Genomic DNA, 26,997 nt, shown 5'->3' on the forward strand with positions numbered 1-26,997 from the left:
GAACGTTCAAGATTTCTTGTTTCATTAGCATGTACCTATAAGAATGAAGATGGAAAATAGAGTAGATATTAATGCAAATCTAATTGCAGAAGCTGTCTGAATGCCAGCAGGGAAATTCCTGTTGTCAAGGATGAAAGACAAGACATCTCCCATTTCCCAGAAGTGCTCTTCATTAACTTTGTGAAAGTCAAACAGTTAATATCCAGGTAAGTGCTCTGCACAAGCTCATTTGCTCTCCTCAGAAAATGCCACACAGAATGCAGGACTGAAGGTAAGGACACACAGGTAATGGTCACAATATTGAAAAAGGTTATTTTCTGCTGATAGATGTGAACCATGTTTAAGCATACCAATCCAAACACCTCTACTGCAAACCAAAGGCTGCTGTGCCCAGTATCTGGGTTAACAAGATGGCAACTTCTTGGCAAATGATTCAAATAAATGAGAATTTGTTGAAGATCTTGGAATCAATGAGTCCAAGGAATGCTCACAGCTGTTATCAAATTCATAATTTTCTAGCTTTGACTTCTAACCTGAGAAAGAGCTTCATAGAAGCCTTACAGATAACAGGATGGGCATGCACTTGGTGCTGATTGCACCACAGGTAGTCCCCTTCAGCTGTTGCTTTTCCTATTGATCTCTGCTCTAAATGGATGATGTTTAATAGCTTCATAAGCAATGAAGCCATCAATATCTGTCAGGATTTACACCTCTTTGACCTCAGCATGTGGCAAATATTGCTATCAGTTTTATGTGTTTTGTTCTGTTTATTTTTAGCTTTTCAGTTAATCTGATTTCAACACACAGCATGAGGTTCAGAGGTTTGAACAAATGCAGCCAAGGCATTCATGTAGCTCCTCTCCAAGACATAAGTGATCATATTCTTCATAGCTCTCTTAATAGCACTAATGATTTGCAGGACAATCAGGTCTCTCTCTGGTAAAATAAGTTTACAATGATTTATATGTAGTATTGCTCTAAAGTATGTTTTTATAAATCTTGTGGTCCTAAGTGCTTGTCACATGGATGTCAGAGACCATACAGAGATCTAAAAATACTCATGTAAACCCTTCTGCAAATGCTTGGCATCAATGCAGCTATTGTATATCTTCATGCTCAACACAGGTTAAAATAGTGCCAGTCACTGTGACAGTGTAACTGGAGGCTGCTAAGCTGACAGAAATAATTTATTATGCTGCTTACAGCTAACAAAACCCCATGTGCTTTGGGGCAGTTTTTGAAAATACAACTCTCATCCTTTTCACATGTGAACTCTTGCTGTTCCTATCGTCTCTGGTAGTCCTTAGACAAAGGTTTGAAGCCTGCAAACACACTCAAAACTAGGAGAAAGTGGAATGTCTGACTGCATAAAATAAGGACTCCCTTGCATCAGAACAGGCAGCCAGTCCTTTTTGTTAAGTGCAGCTATTGTGTGCTAAATGTGTCTAAACCCACGCTAACTTCTGAGGAGAATCAGCCCGTTTGATCAAAGAAGCTCAAACTGGCAAAACACAGCAGTCTCACCAAGTGCTACAAGAAGCCCCATTTCTGCTGGTGTGCCAGACTGCTCAGTAGTGGTTTGATCTCCAAAATTCACTCCTCTGGGCTGGTGTTTTTCCTCCAGCTCCTCTTCCCTGCTCTCTCTCCCCTATGGCATTTCTCTGTTCTGCATTTCCACCTTGCTAACTCACTCCTAATGGGACTTACCCCTCACAAAGCAGTATCACAGAGAATGAAGCATTGTGGAACTGGCAATTGTTGTAAACCTCATCACTGTGCCTGATCTTGGATGCATCTATCTCATTTTGGAGCTATTTATAAAGATAAAGGAAATAAGAACTACTCCAGCCCATCTAAGCATGCCAAGGCAGAATCCACTCTGAAATGCATTCTGTGCTATAAAAGCCATGTGCAGCTTCCCCCAGTCGTAGCTATGCTTACTATTGTAAGGTTTCTACACGAAAAAGCCTTTTAAGTGAGGATTTTTTTATTACTTCATGCCATTCAGTTCTGATCACTGCTGGTCTTACTTCCTCAGCCTGAGGCACATTGTAATAAAATAAAAACTGGGTATGAAAAGTTGTGATTCTGATCTATGCAACTGAAAGAATAATGATTGTTAATAACATATGTATGTTCCAATAACTGCTTGTGTCAGGCTTTCATAGTTAAGTGTAGCTGAAAGACAGAAAGGATAGTAAATTTGTTCACCTCCTTTTGGTTCTCTCTTAGGCAGCAAGGAAAAACAGATAACCAGTAGATGAGAATTTATCTAATACTAAAATTCCTACACTAGGCACCTAGCACTGGTGGTTAAATTTAGGAAGGAAGAATTTCATGCTCAGAACCTTCAACATCCAGCACAGACCTACAGCAGAAACACCTCCTACAATCATACCCCAAACTCCAACCCTCCTGCTCCTTTAAGAAGGAAGCAAAGGGTTGTTCCGAATTAAAAAAAAAAAAAAAAAAAAAAAAAAAAAAAAAAAAAAGGAGTAGAAAATTTGGTTTAATGCTGCCCATCTGTATTTCATTCCTCCTGCAAGGAGGGGGCCCATCTTTCTCAGGTGCAGTCAGCAGAAGTTTGGCTGTTTGCTGCAGGGTCAGCAGGGGCTCAGCTCCATGGGACAGCTGTAGCAGAGACAGGCACTGCAACAAAACCCACTCCAGAACAAAGCTCTGAGCGCCTGCACAGCCACAAAAACACAGCAGCACTTGTCTGAAGTGTGGCCACGAGCTGCAAGGTGTTCATTTTTAAGTTTCTAATCTAGCAAGCAGCTGAGTTTATGAGCCTCTGCTCATGTCTGGAGGCACACACTTGCCTTAGCTCCAAGTTCCCTGTGAAATGGCACCTCTGGCAACTTTCAGAGGGAAAAATTACCATCTGTGTGGGATGGATAATTCAGCGATTGAGTGAACTCCCTGGCACATTCCTGTCATTGACTGAAGGCATTCTTGTACCATGAGATGTTGGCTGTGCCCTTACCGGATGCTGGAGACGCTAGAGCAGCCTAGAGTTCCATTCCCACCCTGAGCAGCACTCCTTCTAGCTGGGACTTCATTATTAATTATATTAATTATATAAATTAATATCCGTGGATAGATACGCAAGAAAAACAATTTAAAGCAAAATTCCCACCTGAAGGAACAAGAACACTGATAAAATTAAGTGAAGAAAACAGATTTCAATTAATTCAAATATTTGAATTTGTGTGAGGCAGTAGAAGCGATGTGAGAGGGAATGAAGAACAAAATTGCACTTATCACAGAAGAAACAATTTTTAAAAAATCCTAACAAAACCTGTAAGGAAGCAAGAAAAAAAAAATCATAATTAAAAGGATTATGATGTTTAAGTAAATGATGTATTAATTAGAGAAAACAAACTGCACCTAGCAATAGTCCATACTGCAATAACTTTATAAAAGTCAGAGCTTCTAGTTTTAAAATAAAATCCCTAAGTTGAATTGTAGAATGAAACCAGGGCAAATATGTATTCAACAAAGGGAAATTCACATGCAGTATTACAACACAGTCTAAATTCTAGTAACCAACGAGCCCTTTTAGACTTAAGATAAACTGTATTGTTAAGTAAGGATTACTTACATAAAAAAAAACAGAAAAAAAAACAGATATATAATTATTATCAATATTGTATTACATTTTATAATGTTTCTTCTTCTTTCCAACACAGCAAAATTTATGAGTCTTTTCATGCTTCCGTGGTGTATCTCAGAACTACGGCTGGGAGTGATTTTCCAAAGACATCTCTTTTCATGAATTTAACCCTGCTCTTTCCTCCTGGACAAGTCAAAAGAAAAATGCCCAAAAGGGTTCCTGGCTGCATCAGTTAAGGTTTTATCTTTTGCTGGCTTCTGGTCAGCCTTCAGAGAATCAAGATACTGAAAACAGCCTATAAGAAAACCAAAACAAACCCGACCCAAAACCCAGCCCCCAAACCCTGGCTTGTTGTTTTTCTTCTATTACATTTTCTGCTCTTGGTCAGTGAACTCATGATTCACAAGAGGAATGATGTTCCTGTTATCTTCATCTTCTGTGGAGAGCAGGGTACGTTTATTCCAGTTAATAACTGGGGAAAGAAAAATATATTTATGGCAAATATATGGATGTTAAAGAAAAAAGTCAGCATGTGATTGAACAAGGGAATCTCTACTAGCTGACCAAGAGTAATTGGTTTTGGGTGTTATTTACTGTAGTGAAGGTCCTACTTTCATGAAATTGCTCTAGACTTACTTCTATGCAAATAAGAGCAAAATTTATTCATTAGTTCAGCTGAATATCACCACTACATAGGAGTAACCTTATGAAAAATAGGAAAACCAACACTGTACAACCATATATTTGTCATCAATCAGTGAAATATTGCACAACTTTTTCTGAAAATGCACGAGGTGTCAGATGAACCATGGAGTATTCCTAGAACCTTCCATATAGTGTCTGAGTGCCAGTGGTATCAACTTCCATTTGAAACAAACTGGCTCTTATAGCTGTAAAGCAAAAAAACCCTACAGGTTTAAAAACTACACTTTTATTTTTTAATGGTGTCATTATAAAGCTCAGCTCACAGATGCTGTTGCCTGGCCTTGCTGACATTGAAAGGGGAAAATTCAGATGACAGAGAAAATCCAGCTATTTCTGTCCTGAATTTATAGCAACATGTGGCCTGGTTGTCTGTCTCTTCCCTTCCAGAATGGAGCAGAACAGAGCAGACTTCCAACTGCTGTGAAGTGTCACTGTGTCTTTGACATATAGGTCAACATATAGATTTGAGGATCAGGAAGAACTAAATGTTCCTTTCTGTATAGATTTTAACATAAAAATTACTACAGCATGCTAAGGCTGCAGACTCTGGTACTAATCTTTTCTTTGCATCCATGTAATTTCAGGGTTTTGGTTGGTTTTTTTTTAATATTGAAGACTTTTCCCTCTGAATTTTGGCCTTACATGCAAATATCCATAAGCATATTGTAAAGCACATTTTGAAGTCTGGTAGTGCTCATAAATCAGGATAGTTATATTTGTACCAATTTTTGTGAGTGGGTGTTCATGTGCATGAGAAGATATGTGAAATTGGGCAGTGAGACGATGAACATTAAAGGTCCGGAAGCAGATCAATAGCTGGTGTAAATTGTCAGGGCTTCACTGATTCCCATGTTCCCACGATAAATGCTAATTCAGCTGGAGCTAAAAACATTGTCATCATCTGATCAGCTGCTCAGTGGCAGTGGAGAGTGCAGGATGAGGGGCAGGCGTTACCTCCACCCCTGTGAATGGTGCAAAAAGGTAAAATTTCCTGCTTAGTCACATGATTTTAAATCTCCTTTATTGGCTGCATGTGGGTATGCATGTAGAGGCAAGGCTTATAAACACAAGAAGGCATTTTCTGAGACAAATACATGCCTTCTACTGATGTGATGGTACTTTTTTCTTCAAATGAAAACAAAATAAATTTCAAGAGACTGTATAAAATTTGCTTGTACAAATTTGTTGTGCTTCTATGAGGTTTTTTATACATCCCAGCAGCAAAGGGACACAAAACTATGGTTTCAATCCACAATTTACATACAATACTTAAATTCATTTTCAAAACTAAAGCTTATTACAGAAATGATGGTTTCCCAGGTGTACAGATTACTGAGAATTATAATATCAACAAAAAGGAATGAAGCCAGGTTACATATAAAAATCTACACCTCCTAGGTGACTCTCAACAAGTTTTATTCTAAACATTTTCCACCAGATAAAGTTCATTACCTTGTTCTACCAATTTCCCATTTCACAAAGTTAAGATTTTACTGAACCTGTATGTAAGAAATTAATTACACAATGGCATGAACAGAACCTGTGAGAAAAGGGACTTTGTGCATGGCTGGTGATGAACTCATCGATTCTGCTGTGAAGTTCTCTTGAACACCTTATCAAATGCTGCTGATTTCTGGTCTGCATACAAATGCAATGACGTGCCAGAATGGAATCAAATTAGAATATTTAGAGTAAAAGCCCATTTGCCATGTTTCAAATTGTTCATATTTATTTGGAGGCCTCAGGATGGCATCTTAAACTTACACTGTCATTATTTCAAATAGAAAAAGAGATTTTTAATGCTATTTGGAGAAAGTCCCTTAGGTTGCAGACTGAAAAACCAAAGAAAAAAAATGCAGAACTGCTGCAACAGATATTTTGACAAGAGCCTTGAATGAAAAATAACAAAACCTCCAAAGGGAATTTCCCATTAATCTAATTTATTTGGAAGCACATTTTCACAATAATAATTAAATTATCTAACGTTCGCTTACATTAAAAAGCGACCATCTGTAACTGTTTAATATTAGAAAAAAAGGTGGAGAGAAAGGCCAATATTTTAAACTAATCACAGGGAAAAAGCAACAACTTCCAAACATCAAAAGATGTTTGACAGCTTCCTATGAAGTCAACTGTTTCATCTCCTAGTGAAGTAGGCAACAGAAATTTCAGCATTTTCTGTGCAGTGGTGTCTTTAAAACTGTAACATGTTTATTTGTTAGACAACTATTCATCCAGTTTTCAGGGTGTTTGAGTAACAAAACAACTGATAATTAAAGACTTGTGACACAGGAATCCATGTTTAGTACAGACAACGAAAATAACAACTACATTTTCCTATGGAGGATTTTTTGCAGGAAGTTCATCCATGCCTTGCAAGTCTTCCATGAGTGGAGAGTACCAGGTATGACCAACTGAGATACCATCGAGCAAAAAGCGTTTTTTATCGGTTTTATTTCTCCTAGAAATGTCAGCACAGCACATTATATTGCCTGTAATTTGAATAGATAAACGAGACAATGATTCCATTGTTATTTTCTTTTCTCAAAATGGTAGAATACATTTTCTTAAAAAGGTCTGCAAACATATTTACAAAAGAGGGAAATCAATAAATGCAGGCTCTTTATATTTTTACTGAACTTCCAAAGACTGACTGATATCCTAATTTTATTGGAAATCTGGTCCAAGGATGATACAAGAAATTAAATATCACACTCAGTTTTGCTTTTGTGTAGGCTACCATGAAAAACAAATCAAATAGATAAAATATTTTGAAAAGAACAAACTTATGTTCCATGAAGCACATGAAGATATTCCAAAACCATTTCTTATGTTTTCATTTCACCTTTAAAACATCTCTTGCTCTTAATGTTAAAACCTGGGACACCATCTTACTTTTGGAAAGCCAGCTGCTGTAATGTCAGTATAAAGTAGCCACTAAAATATCATTCACAGTATCTGCATCACAGGAATGGACTTTTTTCTTTTTCAAACAGGAGTGACAAAATTTGTGTTGTTGCCTTTATCTTTCACATTTTTAAATACTATTGGCTGACAGAAATAAAGTGTAGTGTCATGCTTGGTTTACCTAAATCATTTATTTTGTAACTAATAAAAGTAAACAATTACCAGATACTGTATATATAGAGATATATAGATATATGGCCACAAATAAACTATAGTAGAAAGTTATTTTGGTTTTGATAAAGTTAAGAAAAGCACATAAAATCATATTTCATTAATATCTTGTTTTATGGCCATCAATATTTTTGTATTTTTTTTTGTTTTGTTTCATCAACATAGCAAAATACAATCTTCTTATTAAACAATAATTATCAGATGGCAGACAATTCTTTTTATTGGTTTACATTGGCAGGTCACAGTCTAAAAGCACAACCACATCAGGCAGAAATTGCACACAGACCACCCTGGATTCTGAAGACTATTTTTTATGCTTCTACAAAAAGACCTTAATTTAAAACTGGGGACTGTAACAAGTACTAAGTAAGTACATGATTTTAATTTTTTTTTATTTGGTTTATCTTTTGGGTTTTTTTTTTTTTTTTGTTAAATAGGCAGGCAAAATAACTGAAATTGCAATACTTTATTTTGGTTTCAGCTTAATTTTAATATCTCTCTCAATGTTAGCAAACAGGCTTTAAACTTCTCAACAATCTTTTATAATAAAAGTTCAATCACCCCCCAAAAATATAATACAATAAAACCCAGGTGATTTTTTTTTCCCGTCATGGAACACTGCAGATTTATTTCAATTTGGCCTGTTTCTCACCTTTTTTTTTTGTTTGTTTGTTTGTTTTTGTGTTTGTTCTTTTTTTGTGTTGATATTTATTTTTAACCCATTCCTGAAATCTGGAGGTGATTTATGTGTGATGACAGTCACAATATCAATATTTCTGTAAGAAATGGCTGTGGTGGGGCTGGCCCATCAATATGCAGTTTTATTAATTGTAGAAGGCATCCTCATGTCTTCAAAAACCAGACTGGTCTTAAGATATTACTCTTTATTTGAGACAGTTACCATTACTTCATTAAAAAATGACAAAACAGCAATAAACATTTTAGCTCTTTAATGAGCAAAGATCAGGTCTCTTAACATTGGAATAATATTCGTTATCCAGATTATCTTTATTTCACTCAGTGACCAGTAATATGGCCAAGAAATACAAAGTAATTTTCCATCAAGTAGTATACAATTTTTGTGTGTAATAAGCTTTCATTCTTGAAAAAGAGTAACTGAAAAGAAATGTTTCTGTTACTGCAGTTAGTTTGTCAGAGAAAGTTCTTCGCATTATCTTACAAACTATCAAAATTGCTAGTAATTTGAAAAAATGTAAAAAAAAATCACATAACTTTAGTCTAATAGAAATATAGTACAGGTAAGAGAGAAAGTATTTATCAGGGATGTGCTCTTAAGTCCATCTCAATTATTTCTTTTATATAAATGTACATCTGATTACATATACAAACGTTTTGAAAGGACCATGGTATAGAATTACTGGAAAGCAACAGGGGAATGAAAAATTTCTTGTGATTTTAGAACATTCACTTCAAATCACACAAACATATGTAATATCAAGATTTTTAAATTTCCAGTTGTTGGCTCTCTCCCCGTTCTCATACACCCTCTTTTTCTACACTCTTGCCATCTGGTCTAGAGAATTAATTGGAATGACAAAGCTGATGTATAGCAAAAAGGGAATTAACATTATATTAAAGTATTATAATTAAACTTTGTAACATGCAACATGAGTTGAAACAATAAACTGAAAGGTGTAATCAGAGCAGTAATATTGGGGCATTTTTAAATGGCAAAATGTCATTGCAATTAAATTTTTGGACACACTTTACCTTACCAATTTGAACAAAATATTCTGTAACTAAATCACAGCAAATTATAAATCCTTCATCAAAGGAAATTCCGTTATAGTTATTTCAAAGTTAGAAATTATTTAGGTGGAAAGGAAAAAGAACATTAATAGTATACATTTTTTTGTCTGGGATTCATCTCAGTGAGGGTCCACCACTGTATATCTAGAATGCCATAAATACCTTTAAGAACTGTTGCAATCCCCTCTCTTTCACAGGCTACCATGAAATACTGTACTGTAATTACTTTTGCTCCTTTTAAAAAACTTCTTTAGGTTGTGCCAATTGATGGAGAAAGCTTCTATTAAAAACTCCAATGGGATGAGAAGAATTTTAATTACGGCTTAATCAGCAGCACAGCCACCAAGCATATAAATTATCATGCACATCGTGCTAAAAATATCCAGTTTCCTTTATTCCCACAACTTTTATACTGACAGCACTTATGTGATAATGTTGTACCTGCCAGGCTGTAAAACTTCTCTGACTGGCAGAATTCAGCATGAGCCCCTTTCTAAGGCCTTAACAGCATTGGTGCTTTGTGTACTTATTCAAATATGTAAATATGGTCTACACAAGAAAACAGGTCCAAATAAAAATTGGTGAAAATTATCTGACATTCCATTAGTGTGTCCCTTGTGCATATTTATAGGTTTTTAAAATTTTCAGTCATAGTTCTTTCCTGTTTGTGTTGCACATGCCTAATTCCATTATGTAACTTAAATCTTCAAAAAATTAATACTTGAATGTGAATGAAAAAGTATCATTCAGGACAACTGCTTCAAGCAATTGCAAACAGTTGGGTTTTTTTGTTTTTTGTTTCTTTTTTTTCCTTTTGTTTTGTTTGTTTCTTAAGTTCATTTGATATATGTACAATTCATTTTTTTCAAAACCCCAAATGTTCTTGATATGTATATTCACATAATATTCCTCCATATTTAAATAGTAAGAGTCTTGTAGGTTGAAAGCCAAGTAATCTTCAGTAATATCACCTACTGTAATCCATCAAAAAATAAAGTTTGTTTCGTCTTGTCTGGCTATACCCTGGTTGTTGAGTGTGAATGGGGGTGGGGATGAGGATGGGGCAGAGTATTGTTCTGTCCTCCGGTAAATGTGTTGAATGTGTGTAGGGGCTGAATCCCTGGTATAGTGTTGGGGATCATTGTGATGGTGTTGGGTGTCATTAAGGGGATATCATCAGGAGACCTTCTCATAGCTAGCGTGTAGTCTGGGGGACAGGCGGTCCTAAGAACCACCTCATGTGGATGGATGGACTCACATTCATGATCCAAGTCAGTGTGCTTCATTTGGAGGGACATTATCTCCTCTTCTTGTGCATGGGTGAGATCATTGGTAGTGGTACGTTGTGGGCTACATCTCCTGTGGACGTCATGTCTCCGCTTGTCCTTTTTGTAGTACAACGCTGCAAAGGCCAGAATGTTCAGGAACAGCAAAGATGCGCCAACTGCGATAGTAACGCTCAATTCTGTTGAGTAGTCCCTTTGATCCACTGAAAATGGGCTTGGTTGTTGTTTGGGATCATCTTGCTTGGCTGTAGGAAAGGCTGAAGTAACTGAAACAGAATTTTTCCTTGTGGGTCTGAAAGTATTATCAGTCGATGGCACTTTAGTTGTGGTAGAGGTATACTGTGAAATGTCGTTAAGATTGTGCAGATGAGGTACCAGTTCCAACCAAAGGTTCACTTTATTGGCCCTATAGTGTTCTTTAACTCGTGGTTTTAATCCAATGTGAAGATACAGCTGGTCTTTCTGAGAATATCTGGTCCATGCTACTTCTTCAAAACGATTTGGTTTTGTGTGGATGAATTTTGTGTCTTGCGGCACTGGCTGATTTGGGTCACTAAAAGAAAAAGATATCTCCAATGTTACAAAGCATTTCAAATGGAATTATAACATTAACATAATTAAGATTTTAGACTAAATGTTTAAGACTGCCTTTGGACGGAGCAGAGTGCTATTCCCTGAAATTAGAGGCCTTAATAATCTTGATTAGAAGCAGCATTATGCAAAAGAACTTTTCTTTTACACATACTTCAGTGACTTCTCTGGTTCTCCAGAACGTTGGTGTCTCACAGTGAAACCTTGTGCTGCTGAGGGAAGATTGCCTGGGGTGTGGTGCTGTGGACAAATGTCTGTGAGAGACCAGTGTGAGAGAACATTAAGATTTTCTTTGTCTTTTTTAGCAGCATAAAGTCCATACAACTCTGCATTTCCGTTCCTGTGAATCATCTGTAGCCTTCCAGAGGGGAAGGATCATGGCAGAGCACAACTCAGTGCAATGCATAGTCAAAAATAAGTGGTCAAATGTAACAAAGGTTTTTGAACTCCTGTGAAAAAAAAGAATTCATGAAAATGGCAAAACTTTCCAAGTTTAGTCACATATTTTGTGGTCAGAAGCGAGAATTTAAGACAAAATATGCTACTAAAATAAGCTGTATTATATTTGATGCAATATTGATGTAATTTTCTGTCTCATGGGATGAAAATATCAGTGGTGGGATAAAGGCAGGTACTAATGTAGCTAGTTTTCACTATATACATATGTTAAATGCTTAATTTTACACTTTTCTAGAGTTTCCCTAATTAGTTTTGTGTATATTTTAAAATTTCCTTGCAGAAAAGGATCTGCCAAGATATTTTTCCCTCCTTTTCCTAAAACATGTAAGTGGGCCAAAGGACATTACAGTAAACCTAAATACCCAACTCAATTCTTAATCTCTTATCAATCCTACAAGTACAGAGGAATTCCCAAGGGAGATAACAAATGGAAAACATCCTTCCATCCAAAGTTTGCCTACAAGACCATTCGTTATCTGGTACTCACCCAGTTTTTGCAAAGTTTGTCCAATACGTCATCACCACTGCACTCAGCATGACATCATTTTTGGAGAAATTACAAGGAAATAACTCAGTAGGACCAATCATGGGGATTCCTAGTACATAAGGAACCTCATCTCCATGGGCTGCATCCGCCCATGCAGGTACCTGATCTGTCTGGCAATGGTGGTAGAAGGCATAGAAATACGTAGGCGATCCAAAATTCGAGTGAAGATCTGCTGTGGCCACCGCTGGTGCAACCCACTGGTGATCAGTAAACAAAGCCAGCAGCGTTTTCCTTCTGGTCTCAGGGTTGTGCCGGTCTGCCCAGTCTGTGTACATAAATTTAATAGTTTCCCTCAATATGTCTTTGCCTTCGGGGTATCCGTATAAGTTGTCGACAAAATTAGAAACTGCAAAGTCAAAATCACTGGCTGATATGCCATCTTCGCTATCCACGATGTTTTCAACAAACTTCAACCCTTCCCCTTGGTTAACTCCCAGCATGATGTCATAGTTGAGGAATTCTCCTTGTTCCATCAAGATCTGAGGGTCGTCTGGTATCACGTCGCCGTCGATGACTGGTCCAAAGGCTATGTGGTATCTCGCTGGTTGAATGTCCTGGTCCACAAGTTCTCTGTAAGGCTTCTTCTGTAGACATTCTACCAGTTCTACAGTGTCTGACATGTTGCAACCAACCTTTGTAGCCAACATCCTGGCGTATTTTGCAGGCTGAAAGCTAACTGCCCAGCTGGAGAGAGCTGTTCCACTTTGAGCTATTGCTCTTTGAAAAAGTCCTGTGGGGAGAAATATTTGAAAACTACTGAAGCGACCTTGAAACAGCCACACACTTTGAAAGATTCAAAGGAGTTCTTTGAAACAATAGAAAACTTTAACAGAAGAGATACCTGAATCTTAATAGTACTTAAATATACAGGGTGGGGAGATCTGACTGCTGTTGTACCTACAGGTAATGTGCATAAAATAAATGCAGTATGTGCTGAAGCAAATGATTCTCCCTCAATATAGTCCAGCTGAGGAACAGATTTTCAAAAGAAACTCAGGAAAAAAAAGGAGTGGCATTGCCTTATGTAGGACAACACTATCAGATTAAAAAATATTCTTAAAATTAAAGCACCTTATAGGGTGGAGGAAAAGCCATCAAGTCTCTGAATTGGGTTGAAGTTTTAGGTATTGTTCAAGCCATCAGCAGCATGCATGCATACAACTACGTGTTAAATAAATCTATTACACTTTTTAGTGTTTTCTTTGGGATTTCAAACTTGGTTTGAAAGGTGTAGTGCTTTTAAATTGTGTATCACTGCAAAAGTTTATATTCTGGAGTAATAGATGAGGAGGTACCAGGCAGCTATTAAATTGATAAGTGCCTAAGTCAAAATCCTTTCTTGTAAGGAGCTTTTTAAAGGCAGGTTTATATTGATTACACTTACATAAAAAGGGAAATGATGTATTTTACACTGTTTAGCTTTGTAATTCAGAGACTTAAACATATGTTCAGGTATTCAGTTAAGGGAAAGAAAATGACCTGGCACTGCATATAAACATGCAGTAAATCCCAAAGACTTCAGTGCAATTAACTTGAATTTATGCTGATTTAATTAGCGCTCTGGACCAGGAATTTTACCCAAAGATATAGCAAAATATGTTAAAATTTATGTTTTACTCTCCCTTCTGAAAGGATTTTTAAAACATGTCATGGATGATAGCTTCACCCCGCTGTAGTCAGTGAATTAATATAATTATTTTGATATTGGCTTTAATGCAATCAGAACTCCATCCTTGGTCTTATACTCCTTGTGCTCTCTTTTCATTTTTTCACTCCATTTGAAGGGTACTTTGGGTTCTGAAAGACATTATAAGTCTGAACCTTGTGTAAAATATTGCTCAGAAACTATATTTAGGTAATTTAGATTGTATTTAATAGGTATTTAGACCATATTTAGGTAATAGTACCCTTTTTGCTGTTTAGTGAGATTTTTTTTTTCTTCATTCCCATAGAAGTTGATTTTGGTATCATACTTTTTGCACAAACTACTGAAAAATACTGGACCCTATCTCATATAGGTCACTCTGGGTAATAAAAAATCGTCTATAGCTTTCAAAAGTTATGCTGATTTAAGATATATGGGTGAAAAATTTGTTTCACTTGTGCTGAAGGGCACCTGGAGTCATTCCACTGTCTCTGGTGGAGGTGTTTAGGGATGGAAAGTGACATCTGGCCTCACTCAATTCCACCAGGAATCTTTGGTCCAATGCTTGATGAATAGCTGGATACTCCCACTGGAGGAACTGGAGTCAGGGCACTCAGCTTACCTCAGAAATGTATTCCAATAATGCACAAGATGGCTTTTGCTTTGATAAGCAACATATTTCTATTGATAAAAACCTCCCTAGGCCCTAAATCAAATCAAGAAATGCTTTTACAGCCTCTATTGCAGCACCAGACCCTGTAAACTCAAAAATAAGTCGGAATCTGTTGCTGGCAGGAAATGTTTTACAAGCTTCTCAGGAATTTTTAAATCATTCTAGATTGTATTAGGTCCTAATCGAAAAGTCTTCAGATAGGTGTAGAGACTGAAATGTGTAAACTCAAGCCTCTTCTTAAACTTATGACAAGTCATATCCAAGACATTATTTTCTTGCAAGATATGAGTAAAAATAAGAATGAACTTGAGCTGTAAACAGCTAAAATATATTTGCATGTTTATAAGGTCAGATATTGAGCTAGTATAAATCAGCTGAAAGTCAGTAGAATTACCACAGAGGATTCAGGCATTGTAATAAATGTAACTAAATGACAAAGCTGAATTTTCACAAAGATGTATTTCATGATAAGTTATAATGTGTGTGGGTTTTTGCATATATTGCAAATCTAACTTTATTGCTTTATTAAATATGTCTGAACAAGGACAGAAAGGGTAAGCTACGTGTAAGGAAATGCTGATACAAACACTGTGGCTTGCTAAGTGCTACATAAACATCAGATGCTGGATTAAGTAAAAGTGGTCAAGTCCTTTGGCCATAAAACCATCTAAAGAAGTGAAACTAAACATCCCTTCTTGTGCTGAAAAATGCTGACAGAGCTATTCCTCCACTCAAACCATTTGGTGAAAAATGAACAGTATGAAAAATTATTTTCATTCTGTCACAGAACTCAAGGCAGAAATTTGTACCTCACAGGATGGAGAACTACATTTTTATCTGATAATGTGTATGATTATTATTGCTTATGGGCTTCAGACTGATGGAAAGAAGATTTAAATGTTCAATGGGCCATAGTGCTTTGTGACCTTTATTCAGTGTCTCACCACAGTAAATAATAATAATTTGCATATATTCATCTATATTTTGAGAGCACTTTGTGAAGATGGGTGCTTCTCTGCCCACTTGCAGGTGGGTGGCTGTGAACAACTCCATCTTGAAATAGGCTGAATTCTTCCTCTCAACAGCCAAGGGAACCTTTCAGAGGGAAATGACAGAATCAAAGAGAGCTTCTGAATTTATAGCTTATGAAAGAGACTGCTTGATAATCATAGAATCACAGAATCACAGGATGGTTTGGGTTGGAAGGGCCTTGAAGTTCATCCTGTTCCACTCCCTGCCATGGGCAGGGACATTTTCCATTAGCCCAGCTTGCTCCAAGCCCTGTCCAACCTGGCCTTGGACACTTCCAGGGATGGGGCAGCCACAGCTTCCCTGGGCAACTTGTGCCAGGGCCTCCCCACCCTCACAGGGAAGAATTTCTTCACAATATCTGATCTAACCCTGCCCTCTGTCAGTTTGAAGCCTTCTCCCTTGTCCTATCACTGCATGCTCTTGTAAAAAGTCCTTCTCCACCTCTCATATGTGAATGTGAACCAACATGAAACAAAAAGGGGTCTGGAAATGTTAAGAAATTACTTTTGTTATTTGAACCTGACCAATTTATATTTTCTTTTTTCTTTCTTTCTTTCTTTTTTTTTAATGGCAGATTTAACCACCTCCAAATGAAACATAACATACATGGGAGCATGGTGAGTTGTTCTATTTAATCCAAATTTCATCAAAGCATGGGTTTGCTTTTAAAATAAATCCTCAAAAATTTACTTTTACTGAACCTTCTTCAGACCCCTTCAAAATGCCTTGATCTGCTGTGTTGACAACTTAGTGCCTCAGTTTCTCCCAAACAAATTCTGCTCCTGGCAGAACTCTGGCCATGAGCTGGGATATGACAGGGTATCATTTGCTGATAAGAGGCAACACATATCCAAATATTGTAAATGTGGCATTTTGCATTGATGCCGTGTTACACCAAGAAGATTGATTTTAACACCACGTAAAGAGTTAGGGGAAAATAAACCAGGTATCCTCATTCAACCTGGAGTTAATTCTTGATGATAAAGCTGGTTTTTAGAGCTCTGATGAAAGAAGATGGTGCACTGACACCCTCAGGTCACAGTGCAGTGAGGTAATGCTTACATCTTGTTCTTACAAGCATCTTCTTTTCAGTATCTCCTATTTAAGTTCAGGTAGTTATGGAAGAAAAAAAAAGATTACATTAAAAATCAAATTGCAAAAATAGGCTACAATTTAGACCACAGTCTTATTTTTCACTTAACTCTTTTTGTAGAAGTTATATTTTTGTCTCATTTAAAAAAGCATAGTGGCATGGTCTAAAGAATCTCTCACTTCTATTGACCTCAGTGGTCTTTGTAACATGACTTTGGGGAAATGCAGCTCTTTTAATGTCAGCAGAATTATGTTTTTATGGCCAGTCAATTAGTCCCCCATGGAGATACAGCAATATAAATTAGTGGAGGATTATATGCACAGGGCACAGTGTGGTGTCCCTGGTAAAACTAATACAGATAAAAATATGTGAAAACAGACAAAAGTAACATGATCAATAAGCAATAGCCATGCAAATGAGAGACACTGTGTGCAACTGTGGTGCAAAAATCATAGAAAGAATAAGTTAGGTGCCTCAAACAGCATGATTTCAATTCCCTGCCACCTGCCTCAACTAGAGAGAAAAGGTGTTAGTTGTGGAATAGGAAAAAACATATAGAAGGAAATCCATTTGCAACTTGGATGCTTTGACAATTTTGGATCATGCATGCAAGACATTCAACCATTCTTTTATTAGATGACGGCAAGTGAAGTCCATGCAGTTTCAGACAAAAGATTTCTGAGCTAGTTACTTGTTTCCTTCACACAAAATAATTGTTTTAAGCAATTCAGCTGTTAGCCTGAAAAGAGAAACTGTGTCATTTTAGTTTTCTTTAAATTCTGCTCCTCAGGAGAAACTAAACACTCCTTTCACAACTGTCTGAATATAGATGACCTCATCTACTCTGAGCATGACTGACTGATTTTCCAAAAAAGACACCCTTAGGTAGGAAAGAAGAGAGACAAAAATGATGTACCAAGAAAATGCTGTTCAGAAGTCTGCTATAAAGTGTTTCTACAAAGCTCCATAGGAAAAAGAAGAAAGTGACCCAAAATTTAAACATGCACAGAAGAGCTGAGGGAGAAGGAGGCTTGTACAGCCTTTAAAAAGTTTCTTAATATTGAGCTGAACTCAAGAGTTCATAGAAACAAAGAGAATATACAGAACATCACATAGTACTAATGGTGGTGGCATGCAGACACCAAAATTGTCAAAATTTGCAACCTGCATAATACCTTTGGTTGAATTGCTCCAACGGTTACCTTCAGAATAATGGGATAAAGTCAACAGATTGACGCATGAACCGCCTGCCCCAGATCCAAAAACAGTTATTCTTAATGGGTCACCACCAAAGAACCCAATATTTTCACTAGTCCATCGCAAAGCTTGAATTAGATCAAGGAGGCCGTAGTTTCCTTTTGCTGCTTGGTCCCCAGTGCTCAGAAATCCTGTTAAAGTAAATGAAAAGAGAAGGGGTTAGCAAGGGCTCTTCTGAGTGATCCTGTTAAAATCTTCCAAGATTTCAGGACTATATGCCATTAAATAGCGTGCAACTACATAACTTTCCATTATGTCCCTGGGAGAAATTTGTAATTTTGCTCTCCTCCTGAAACAAAAAAATATTTGGTATCCACTCTTGTGGTCATGACAAATATATGTAGCAAAGATGAAGATACATCCCAGGCAAAACACTCATCTAAATCTTAACAGGTCATTGCTTGTTGCTCCCAAGGACTTTGTGTTTGTACTGAGTTTAAAAGTTTAGGAAACAGATAAGATGCGGTTGTTTTGTAAATGATTTGATCAACTCTGTGTTGCTTTTCTGTACTTGGATGCAGCCCATGAGCTTTGCATGTGCCTGAGATGCAGTGGTTATAGTTCCCTGTAGACTCTGTTTGATCCTGTCCTGGCAACTCATTGTCTTTTACTTTTTTCTCTGCCCAAAAATGCCGTTTATGCCACAGGACAAGCCAGGCTGAACAATGGGAGCAGCTCTCAACTCCCTGAGCTCCATCCCATAGTCATTAACCTGAGTTAATTGGATCTACTTTAAATGGATAAAGACAATTTAGGTAGTTTCCATGACCCCTTAACAGCAAAGAGGTAAGAGCTCAGGGGTAATCTGGAGAGCACTACAATTGCTCCCTTTTATTCCTGGAGGAAAAGTGTTGGAATGTGTCAGGTGCAGGAAGGACTGTTCCCCACTTTACTCCCAGCAGTCCCTTCACATTTAGCACTGCTGTTACTCTTGTCATTAGAGCCTACTGACTCTAAAAGATTACAGCAGAAACTCTGGAGAAAGTCTCTGTTGATAAAAGACATTGCTTTTGGACCCCATTTGTTGACATTTCCCATTTTCTCAGCTCAATAAACAAATGTTTAAATACTACCAGCATTATGAAGTAGTCCATACCTCCATTTGCATATCAAACTGATTTGATGCTCACTAAATTGTGTAACTGCTTTTCAGTACATGCTTTGTAGAGAAATGCAACGATTACAACAATTATTTCCACATTAATTAGATATCAGTGGGTCTTCTAGTCTCGTCAAAGTTCTACTGATTCAACTCTCTTGAGTGCAGACAGCCTACTCAAAGGAAGTTTACAGTAGTTTTGCAGACAAATGGCTCTCAAAGGAGTCCTGCTCTTTCATTATGACAATGAAAGCAGCTTTTAAGACATTTCTAAGAAGACATATGTGTGTATACCTCTATGTAGCAAAGACTTAACAAGAATACAGATATGTGTGTACCTATATCCATGGATATAATGAACATATCATTTGTTACTTTATTATTACTCTGATTTGGCTTCAAATGACAAGCTTGCATTTGATGTTCTGCCCTATGTACAGAGACATTTATACCAACAGCCCTTCTTTGCTGTAAATGGCACTGAAAGCTCACTGGCCTCACTGCCTCATCAGCTGAGCAGCTTTGTTTGAGTAGGTCAATCCTGATTTTTGTAACCACAGAGAGGGAAGAGGAAAGTGGCATAAGGTGCCAGGCCAGCAATTTTCCCACTTCCAGACCTAATGTACCAAGTCTAATAGACATACTTCATTCATTGTATCTGTAGTAAATTGTTACTCAATGCTAGACTTTAAAATAACCACTCTTCTACAATTGAAACCTGCCATATTTATTATCAAACTGCATAAAAAGCAAAGTAGCAGCACTACCATAGAAGAAAATACGCTGTTGGTATTCAGGAGAAGCCTAGAAAGGAAGACATAGTTATAATTAATTCATTCATTCTCACTTTACTATTACAGCTCAGCACTGAGTTGAGATTATGATGATGTTATTTTACTCTGCTTCAGGCTCCCTGTGGCCAGAGGGTTGGCATGCATGTGAAACACGGCCCCAGCACAATCCTGCCTGCACAGGAACATTCATTCTTGTCTTCATGCTCCAGTAAAATGTTGTTCCCTATAAGTAATTTTTAAGGACATGGAGAGTTGATGTCTTTGAATACCATGGCAAATGAGATTACAAATCCAATGAAAGCTCCCTAACCAGTGTCACTGCCTTTGTCAGCCTGCTTGGAGTTGAGGGATGGTACTGGGGACTGTGATGGAATTGAAATGTAGGAATTTGTGGGAACTGCAGGATCCTGTGGCTGTACACCCTGGAAAAGTATTCCCCTTTCTTTGCATAAGTGTATAGCTGTGGAAATTCAGTGACAAATCAGTTAATCATCAAGCACACAAGTGACTGCACTGATTCCAGGGGTTAGCACAGGCAGCAATGAGATGAGAGCACTTACAGCAGCTACCAAAACTGTGACATTAACACGTCACAATTCAGATTCCCTGAGCCTGGTCAGGATCTGCTCTCAGCAGAGCTGCAACTTTGCTTCAAAGAGATCCAATAGATTTCTCAAAATTATTCCAAGGCATTTATTAGGAAATTGGATGGTGGGGTTATAGCTGAGCTGCACCGATCACTCTGAAGGAACACAAAAACTTTCTGAAAAAGTTGTTTTCTTTACTCTGTGTAATATGCAGCACAGTAAAAACCATAAGAATTTGCCTGGAAAAGCAACAGATTAAAATTATAGACAAAGCTTTAGGGCAAACCCCTGGTGTCAAATCAGTTCATATTGAGTCCCATAGCTGTATGGGGAAATGGGAAATCCTTGGGAGACTATAAATACATTACTTTTAAAGAACCTTCATGAATGTCCTGTTGCTAAAAGTAGATATCAGAAACCTTGCATTCAGTTCAGGGAACGTGCCAGGAGGGGGAGCTTTCAGTTTATTAAAAAAAAAAAAAAAAAGAGAAAAAAGACAAAGCTAGTAATATTCTCCTCATTCATCTGTATTAAACAAATTATGACTTGTGTCCAGAGCAACAGCTCTGATGCAAAAGAAATATCTCACGCCTCCTCAGCAAGAACCACACTGGCTGATTTCCATATCTGCACAAGATGGATGATGATTGATGTTGACTTTCATGACATGAAACATTTCTATCTCATTTTTCAGAAGCATAAGAAACCTGTTAATATCACCACCTGTTCATGCCTTTTTTTTCTTGTAAGCAGTGGTATCAGCATGGCTTAGGAGCATTCAGAATGTCATGAAACCAGAGATGGGACTGATAAAACAGATGAGGTTTTTCTTTCCAGTTTGTGGTTTTTTTTTTTTTTTTTTTCTCCTGGTGAGAAGTGCCTCAATACAGATAAACTCATGGAACTGAACATCTGGAGGGAAGTGTTTTAACACCAGCATCATCCCCAGCCTGCTGGTCTGTGGGTGCAGGTACTTATTCCTATTTATCACAGAGATAAAACAGAGATTGGAACAATAGGTTTTGTCTTCATCCCAAGAGGAGCTTTCAGTGGGTAATGGATATAGGTACCATACATTTTGGTGTATTCCTATGACACAACCATTATACCATCTACTTATTAAGCTTGCAATTTTCAGTCACTGAGAGAAACCTGTTCTTGCTGAAAAGGTCTTGTGTGTCTGAAAGTTTCTTTGTTTTTAAATTGTATCAGCTAGCCTATTAAAATATATTATCTCTTTCTGCACATACTGTCTTATTATTATCCTTGGATTGCCATCTCACCAAGAATGCTGCTATCATATTCTGCCACCTTTTGCTCTTGTAAAAAGAGGGAAGTAAATTATTCCTTATTTCAGTTATTCCAGGAAGACATTTGCAAAAAAACTTAGTTTTGCATTATTCTCTAAAAAGGTCAGATTGAGCTAATTTTGTTCCATAATTAAGTCCTTCTACTGGAAATATTCCAATCATCAGCTGAACAATTGCTATTTTATATTCTGAATGGAGAGGTTATCTCTTCTTTTATCTCCTCCAGAGGAGCAGACTCTAATAGAATTATGGAATTGAGGATGTGGTCTTTTGTGAGTTTAAGAAAGAGATTTATTAAGCTCATTTGGACCATTTCTCTGTTACATGTCTGTTAGACAAATATGCAGAGAGTGCCACAACCAGGCCCTCTATTTTGTATTAAGATAAATTTTTATGCTTTATAGGCTTATCTGCCTGGGTAATGATTTCTGCTTGCCATTCAGATAAATCTTTTTCTAATATGATTCCAGCATTTTTTTAAAGAGTAAATAAAATAATGGACTTGGGAAACTTAACATACTTAGTTGAAAACCTTCGGTAGTTTGAATTATTTTAAGCTCTGGCCAAATTTGAAGATTCAAATTAATGCAGAGAGGGAGGCTAAGACAGATTTTTTCCTAATGTAAGGGACTGCTGCAACCCAGTGATGCAGTGAGAGACCAGGTGCAGGCTGGTGGGTATGAAAATGCCATTTCACATCACAAGAGACCCAAATCTTCCCTCTAACGAGTTCTGTCCATATGAGTGTTTGATGATCCAGTGACCTTCGTGGCTGAAAGGAAGCAAGGGGAAGAATGTCTTGCTGGACACACACCAAAAAATATCTGCCTGTGAGAAAATACACAACAAATGCTACTCTAAAAATAAAGCACAAGAGCATATAAAAACTGGTCTGACATGCTTAAAGGGCTTTTTCCAAGAGTTGTGTCTCTGAAAGCAGTAACACTTAAGACTTTAATATTACCCACCTGTTTAGGCATGTGTTATAATAACTTAGCTAGGTTTCCAGTTACAATTCCCTGTGCAGTCAAATGCCAGCTTTAATTTTGTTAAAAGCAAATGTTAGATGGTACAAGTATAAATGCACCAAAGCATAGTGGAAGAATACAGAGTAGTTTTTGAGGGAAGAATTTGTATTCCCTCTGGATTAATTTCTTAGGACTTTAGTTCAACACCTTCTATTAATATTGAATGGTAATTGCCATATACAGAAATTTTCTACTGCCCTTTAAACTATACCTACTCAGATAGGAATGTGAGCAAGATAAGCAAATTTTAAGAGAGGTGGTTAAACTTAAAGAGCACATTTGTTTTCATCTTAGTCACCTCTCTAGACTTCACATCAGCTAACCAATCTGAATGATTTACATGGGCAGCAGCACCATGAACATTAATGTACATGTGATATTCATGAAGCGCAGGATGCTGCTCCTCGCTTTGCTGATCAGCACTTCCTAATTTTAACGACATATTTTAGGCATGGATAGGGGATAAGGTGGCTAAAAGGACTAGGAACTCCCACAAGAAAAATGTAAGAGAATATGAACTATTCGGTGCATGAATAATATTCCTCTACAGACATCTGCAGTGTACCTCTGCCTGAGAATCAGACAAGCAAGTATTCTGAAAATGCTGCTCAAGCAGGTGTTTTGTATGGAATTCATTTCATACACAGAAAAGTGATTGCAACATTAGCAAAGTTCTTGTCTGTTTTTGTAGCTGCCACATGTACATTGGTAATGAGATTAATGATTTCAGAAGTGCAAGATTTTAGCTTAACTCCATGAAATGTGAATAGTACCATGCTGCATCATGATGCACTTTTCCTGGCTGTTTCAGACCAGAGAATCACAGAATCATGGAATCATTTAGGCTGGAAAAGATCTTTAAGACCATTAACCCAGCACTGCCAAGCCAATCACTATGTGATGGCCCAGGTGCCACATCTACACATCTTTTAAATCCCTCCAGGGACGGTGACTTCCTTGGTCAGTGCTGCTGCCCCAGCAGTCAGCCTTTGGAAATTCCCAATCATTTCACCAAAGTAAACAATTTACAGGGTTGAATCAGTAAATACACAAGCTTGTCAGTATATCATTTGCCATTCTGTAAGTATGCATGGAAGAAAGTGTGTGATGAGCTATGAACTCTGATGTGCTATTTCAGCATTGGACTACTGTTGCAACTTTTCACACTCCTCCCAGTGTACTAAATCCTTTGAATCAATATTAGTGAAGTTGCCCCTACAAAAGGGGTGGATATCATAAGAAATTCTTGCCTGTGAGGCTGTTGAGGCCCTGGCAGAAGTTGCCCAGAGAAGCTGTGGCTGCCCCATCCCTGGAAGTGTCCAAGGCCAGGCTGGAAGGGACTTGGATGAATCTGGGCTAGTGGGAGGTGTCCCTGCCCATGGCAGAGGGTTGGACTAGATAATCTTTAAGGTCTAACACAAGTCATTCTATGATTCTACAATTCTAAGCATCCTGTCGATGTTAAAACAGATTATAAATCCATCATTCCTTGAAGTCTGTGAGAAGAGGGTGACTCTGCCTTTAAAGTTTTGGTAAAGAGATGATAAAAGTCTGAGAGTGCTTTGAAAATCTGTACCTGCCTCTCACATTGTCAATGCTCATAGCCCACTCTGCCTTTTCTGTCATGTCAGGACAATTGTGGGGAGGCTCTCAAATTCTGGGTATTTTGTGTGTGCATGACATTGATATTTCAGCCTTGTCCCTGTGACAATCCCATGGCTGCACAGGGGGCTGTGGAATGGGGCAGGGGAACAGGGATCAAAGGGGCTCTCTGCTTGCCAGCCCCTGCTCCAAGTACAGCACAGCCACATGAGACACCAGCTCTACAGTAACTTATTATAGATCATCTCTGCTGAAGTCAAAGGAAAGGCTGATAACAATCTCAGAGACGCTTTGAGAGCTCTATAAGCAATGGGGACAGTCCACTAGATGAGATCTTTAATAAAGATTTCTGGATGCACTGTAAAAGCAAAAAAGAAAAGGAGGAAGCGAGTCCAGTCCCAGAAATACAGCTGCAGATACTAATTCTACAAGATTTTAACTGAGATGTGCTGCCACATATTAGAAAGGGGAAGTGAGCCTTAAGAACTGATGAATGACATTATGGCATGGGTGGACACAAGAGGCAGCTGGAGTGCCTTTGATTTGAATGTGCCCTCTTCTTTGAAAAATACAAGAAAAAATATGGGGTTTACAACAGAAAATAGCAGAAACCTGTGAATATTCTCATTTTGGAAAAAACAAGAAATTCTACTGCTATCAGAGAACATCTGCTTAAATGCCTTCCACAAGGTAAAAATCATAGTTACTAGTACATGGCTGGGTCATGCTCTAGGGCAACTCAAATTTTAGTTTAAAGTATTTAAAAGTTGCATATAAAGTCTTCACAGGACGTTAACATTATATTGCAAAGTAATCCACTCGCAGTGCTCTTATGTAACACTCTCTGAAAACTTTTACAATAATGTAAATAAAATCATCCCTAAAAGACAGCATGGACAACCCAAAATCTTACAGGATAATGTGTGGAACAACAAAAATCAGACATGGGCCGATCCTTTCAAAATGCTCAGCCAAAGCCCAAATGACAAGGGAAGGCTACATGAGAGAACAGAGAAGTCCACAGCCAAATCCAGCACTTAACTGTCCTACTTGGCAGAAGAAAGCAATGCCCTGAGGGAGAGATTCTTATCTTTACCAGGATTGAGTGCACAGCTGTTCCAGTCCTACTTGCTCAAAGTAGTGCAATATGCAAAATGAAGCAGCCCACAGCACATTGCACCGAATATCTGCCCTTTTCCATGGTCTCTCAGCACCCGAATTTCCAGCAGCAAGCTCAGGAAGCAGGCATTAAGATATGCTGGCCTTTCATGTAATATTCCATAAATTTTAACTTTAGATGACACAACTCAAGGCAGCAGCTACAAACCCAGCAGAGATTTTATAGAGGAGAGTTAACAAATATCAGTGTTCCTAATGTGCAAGGCTTTTAAGCTGAAAACTGACCCCATAAAGCTCTACTTTCCATTTTCATTCAAGATTTGGGCAAAATGAGTTCATTATTTGAAGATATCCCAGATGGGACTTGAAGATCTTTCTACCCAATATAGCTGACAAATTTTTCCTGTATAATAAGCTGTGTAATATGTGCAGCTACTTAGAACTACGTGCAGTTCACATCATTTAGGCAATATATTTTAATTGATTATTACATGCCAGAGAACATTTTTTCTGACTTTAGCCTGGAAATCATCTTTACTTTATAACAGTCACTCTGGCTCCATATTAATGCCTTTTCTCCCCAGTAATATCATGGAGTTTTTCAGAATTTTGACTATGTGGTAAATGAGAGAAAGGATGGGTTTAATTTCACTGGAAGGGAAAATTCATACTTTAGAAAAAAAAAAAAAGTAAAAAAAAAAGAGTTTCATTGAGAGGGACAGAGCCATAATTTTTGATTCTTCTTCCCAGTGTTGAGATTTGCAATGAGGGTCCAATCAATGCTAATATATATTCCATGAGCTGATGAAAAGGAAGTTAGAAATCTTCATGTAAAACTGTATATGCAAATCACTAGTTAGAAGCCTAGCAGCTATTTGGAAGTGTAATCTTTCAATCAGAATGCAGAAATTATGGTGCTAATTTACTGTGAACTCAAATCTCCTTATTTCAAAATAAATAGAAAAGATTAACCATTGGACCAATTTATGAAGAACTCCACTCAGTATGTCATTGCTTGAATTCTTAAATCACAACTGGAGGCCTTTGGAATATGACTGTTGAGATAAGATTCAATTCAGGAAAGTTTTATGAACAGTACAATAAAGGTAGAGGTCACAAAATCCTGTCTTTCTTCTGAATGAGTTAAACAACACATCAGACTTAAATAATCAAAATCTGACTTGTGTGACCTGCTCAGTGAAGACAGTACTGGGAATTTTAATAAGTTTTAAGAAAGTCAGAGAAGCTAAACTTTTCTATCTTCCTTCTTTCTCTCTTCCTCCACCTTTCCTCTTCCCTTCTCTTTTTGCAGAGCTTAATCCTGTTTAATCAACATCAGCATCATTCTTGGAGTTCTGTTATTTGTGTGGATTTCTTTCTGTGTCCACCGCACTCCTTGAGATAAACTTGGGGCACACCCTCCATTTATCACTAAACAAATCCTGGGGAGCACTTGGCAATATTTCAACCCCAGTGATAACACCCTGCCACGTTCTCTCCATCTGCTCTGGGGGTGACAAACCCCCTGTCCTACCTGTGCCATCATTCCCATGCCTGCTGCCCTGCTGCAGCACCATGAGCAGTGGTAGCTCAAGGAACAGGAGGCTGGGAATGTTCTTACTCAGAGAAAAGGACTTTGGCCAACA

At 37.7% G+C, this 26,997-nt stretch overlaps 1 protein-coding gene across 6 annotated transcripts in view; it reads right to left on the reverse strand.

Annotated features, from left to right (window-relative positions):
* Positions 1 to 7,675: 7,675 nt before the first annotated feature.
* Positions 7,676 to 26,997, reverse strand: part of NLGN1 (neuroligin 1) — a 425,110-nt gene continuing 405,788 nt past the window's right edge. For all 6 annotated transcript variants that reach the window (XM_088061109.1, XM_088061108.1, XM_088061106.1 and 3 more), the window contains 3 exons: positions 17,731 to 17,943; positions 12,053 to 12,842; positions 7,676 to 11,068 (listed from right to left, as the gene is read on the reverse strand). In XM_088061109.1, coding sequence (XP_087917235.1) covers positions 10,246 to 11,068; positions 12,053 to 12,842; positions 17,731 to 17,943 — 1,826 coding nt within the window. In that variant the 3' untranslated portion in view covers positions 7,676 to 10,245. The remainder of the gene's footprint in view (positions 11,069 to 12,052; positions 12,843 to 17,730; positions 17,944 to 26,997) is intronic.

The sequence above is a fragment of the Pseudopodoces humilis genome, chromosome 11 (assembly GCF_049639895.1).
Source record: "Pseudopodoces humilis isolate 2021_Gansu_Grassland_sample_001 chromosome 11, ASM4963989v1, whole genome shotgun sequence".
Taxonomy (NCBI): domain Eukaryota; kingdom Metazoa; phylum Chordata; class Aves; order Passeriformes; family Paridae; genus Pseudopodoces; species Pseudopodoces humilis.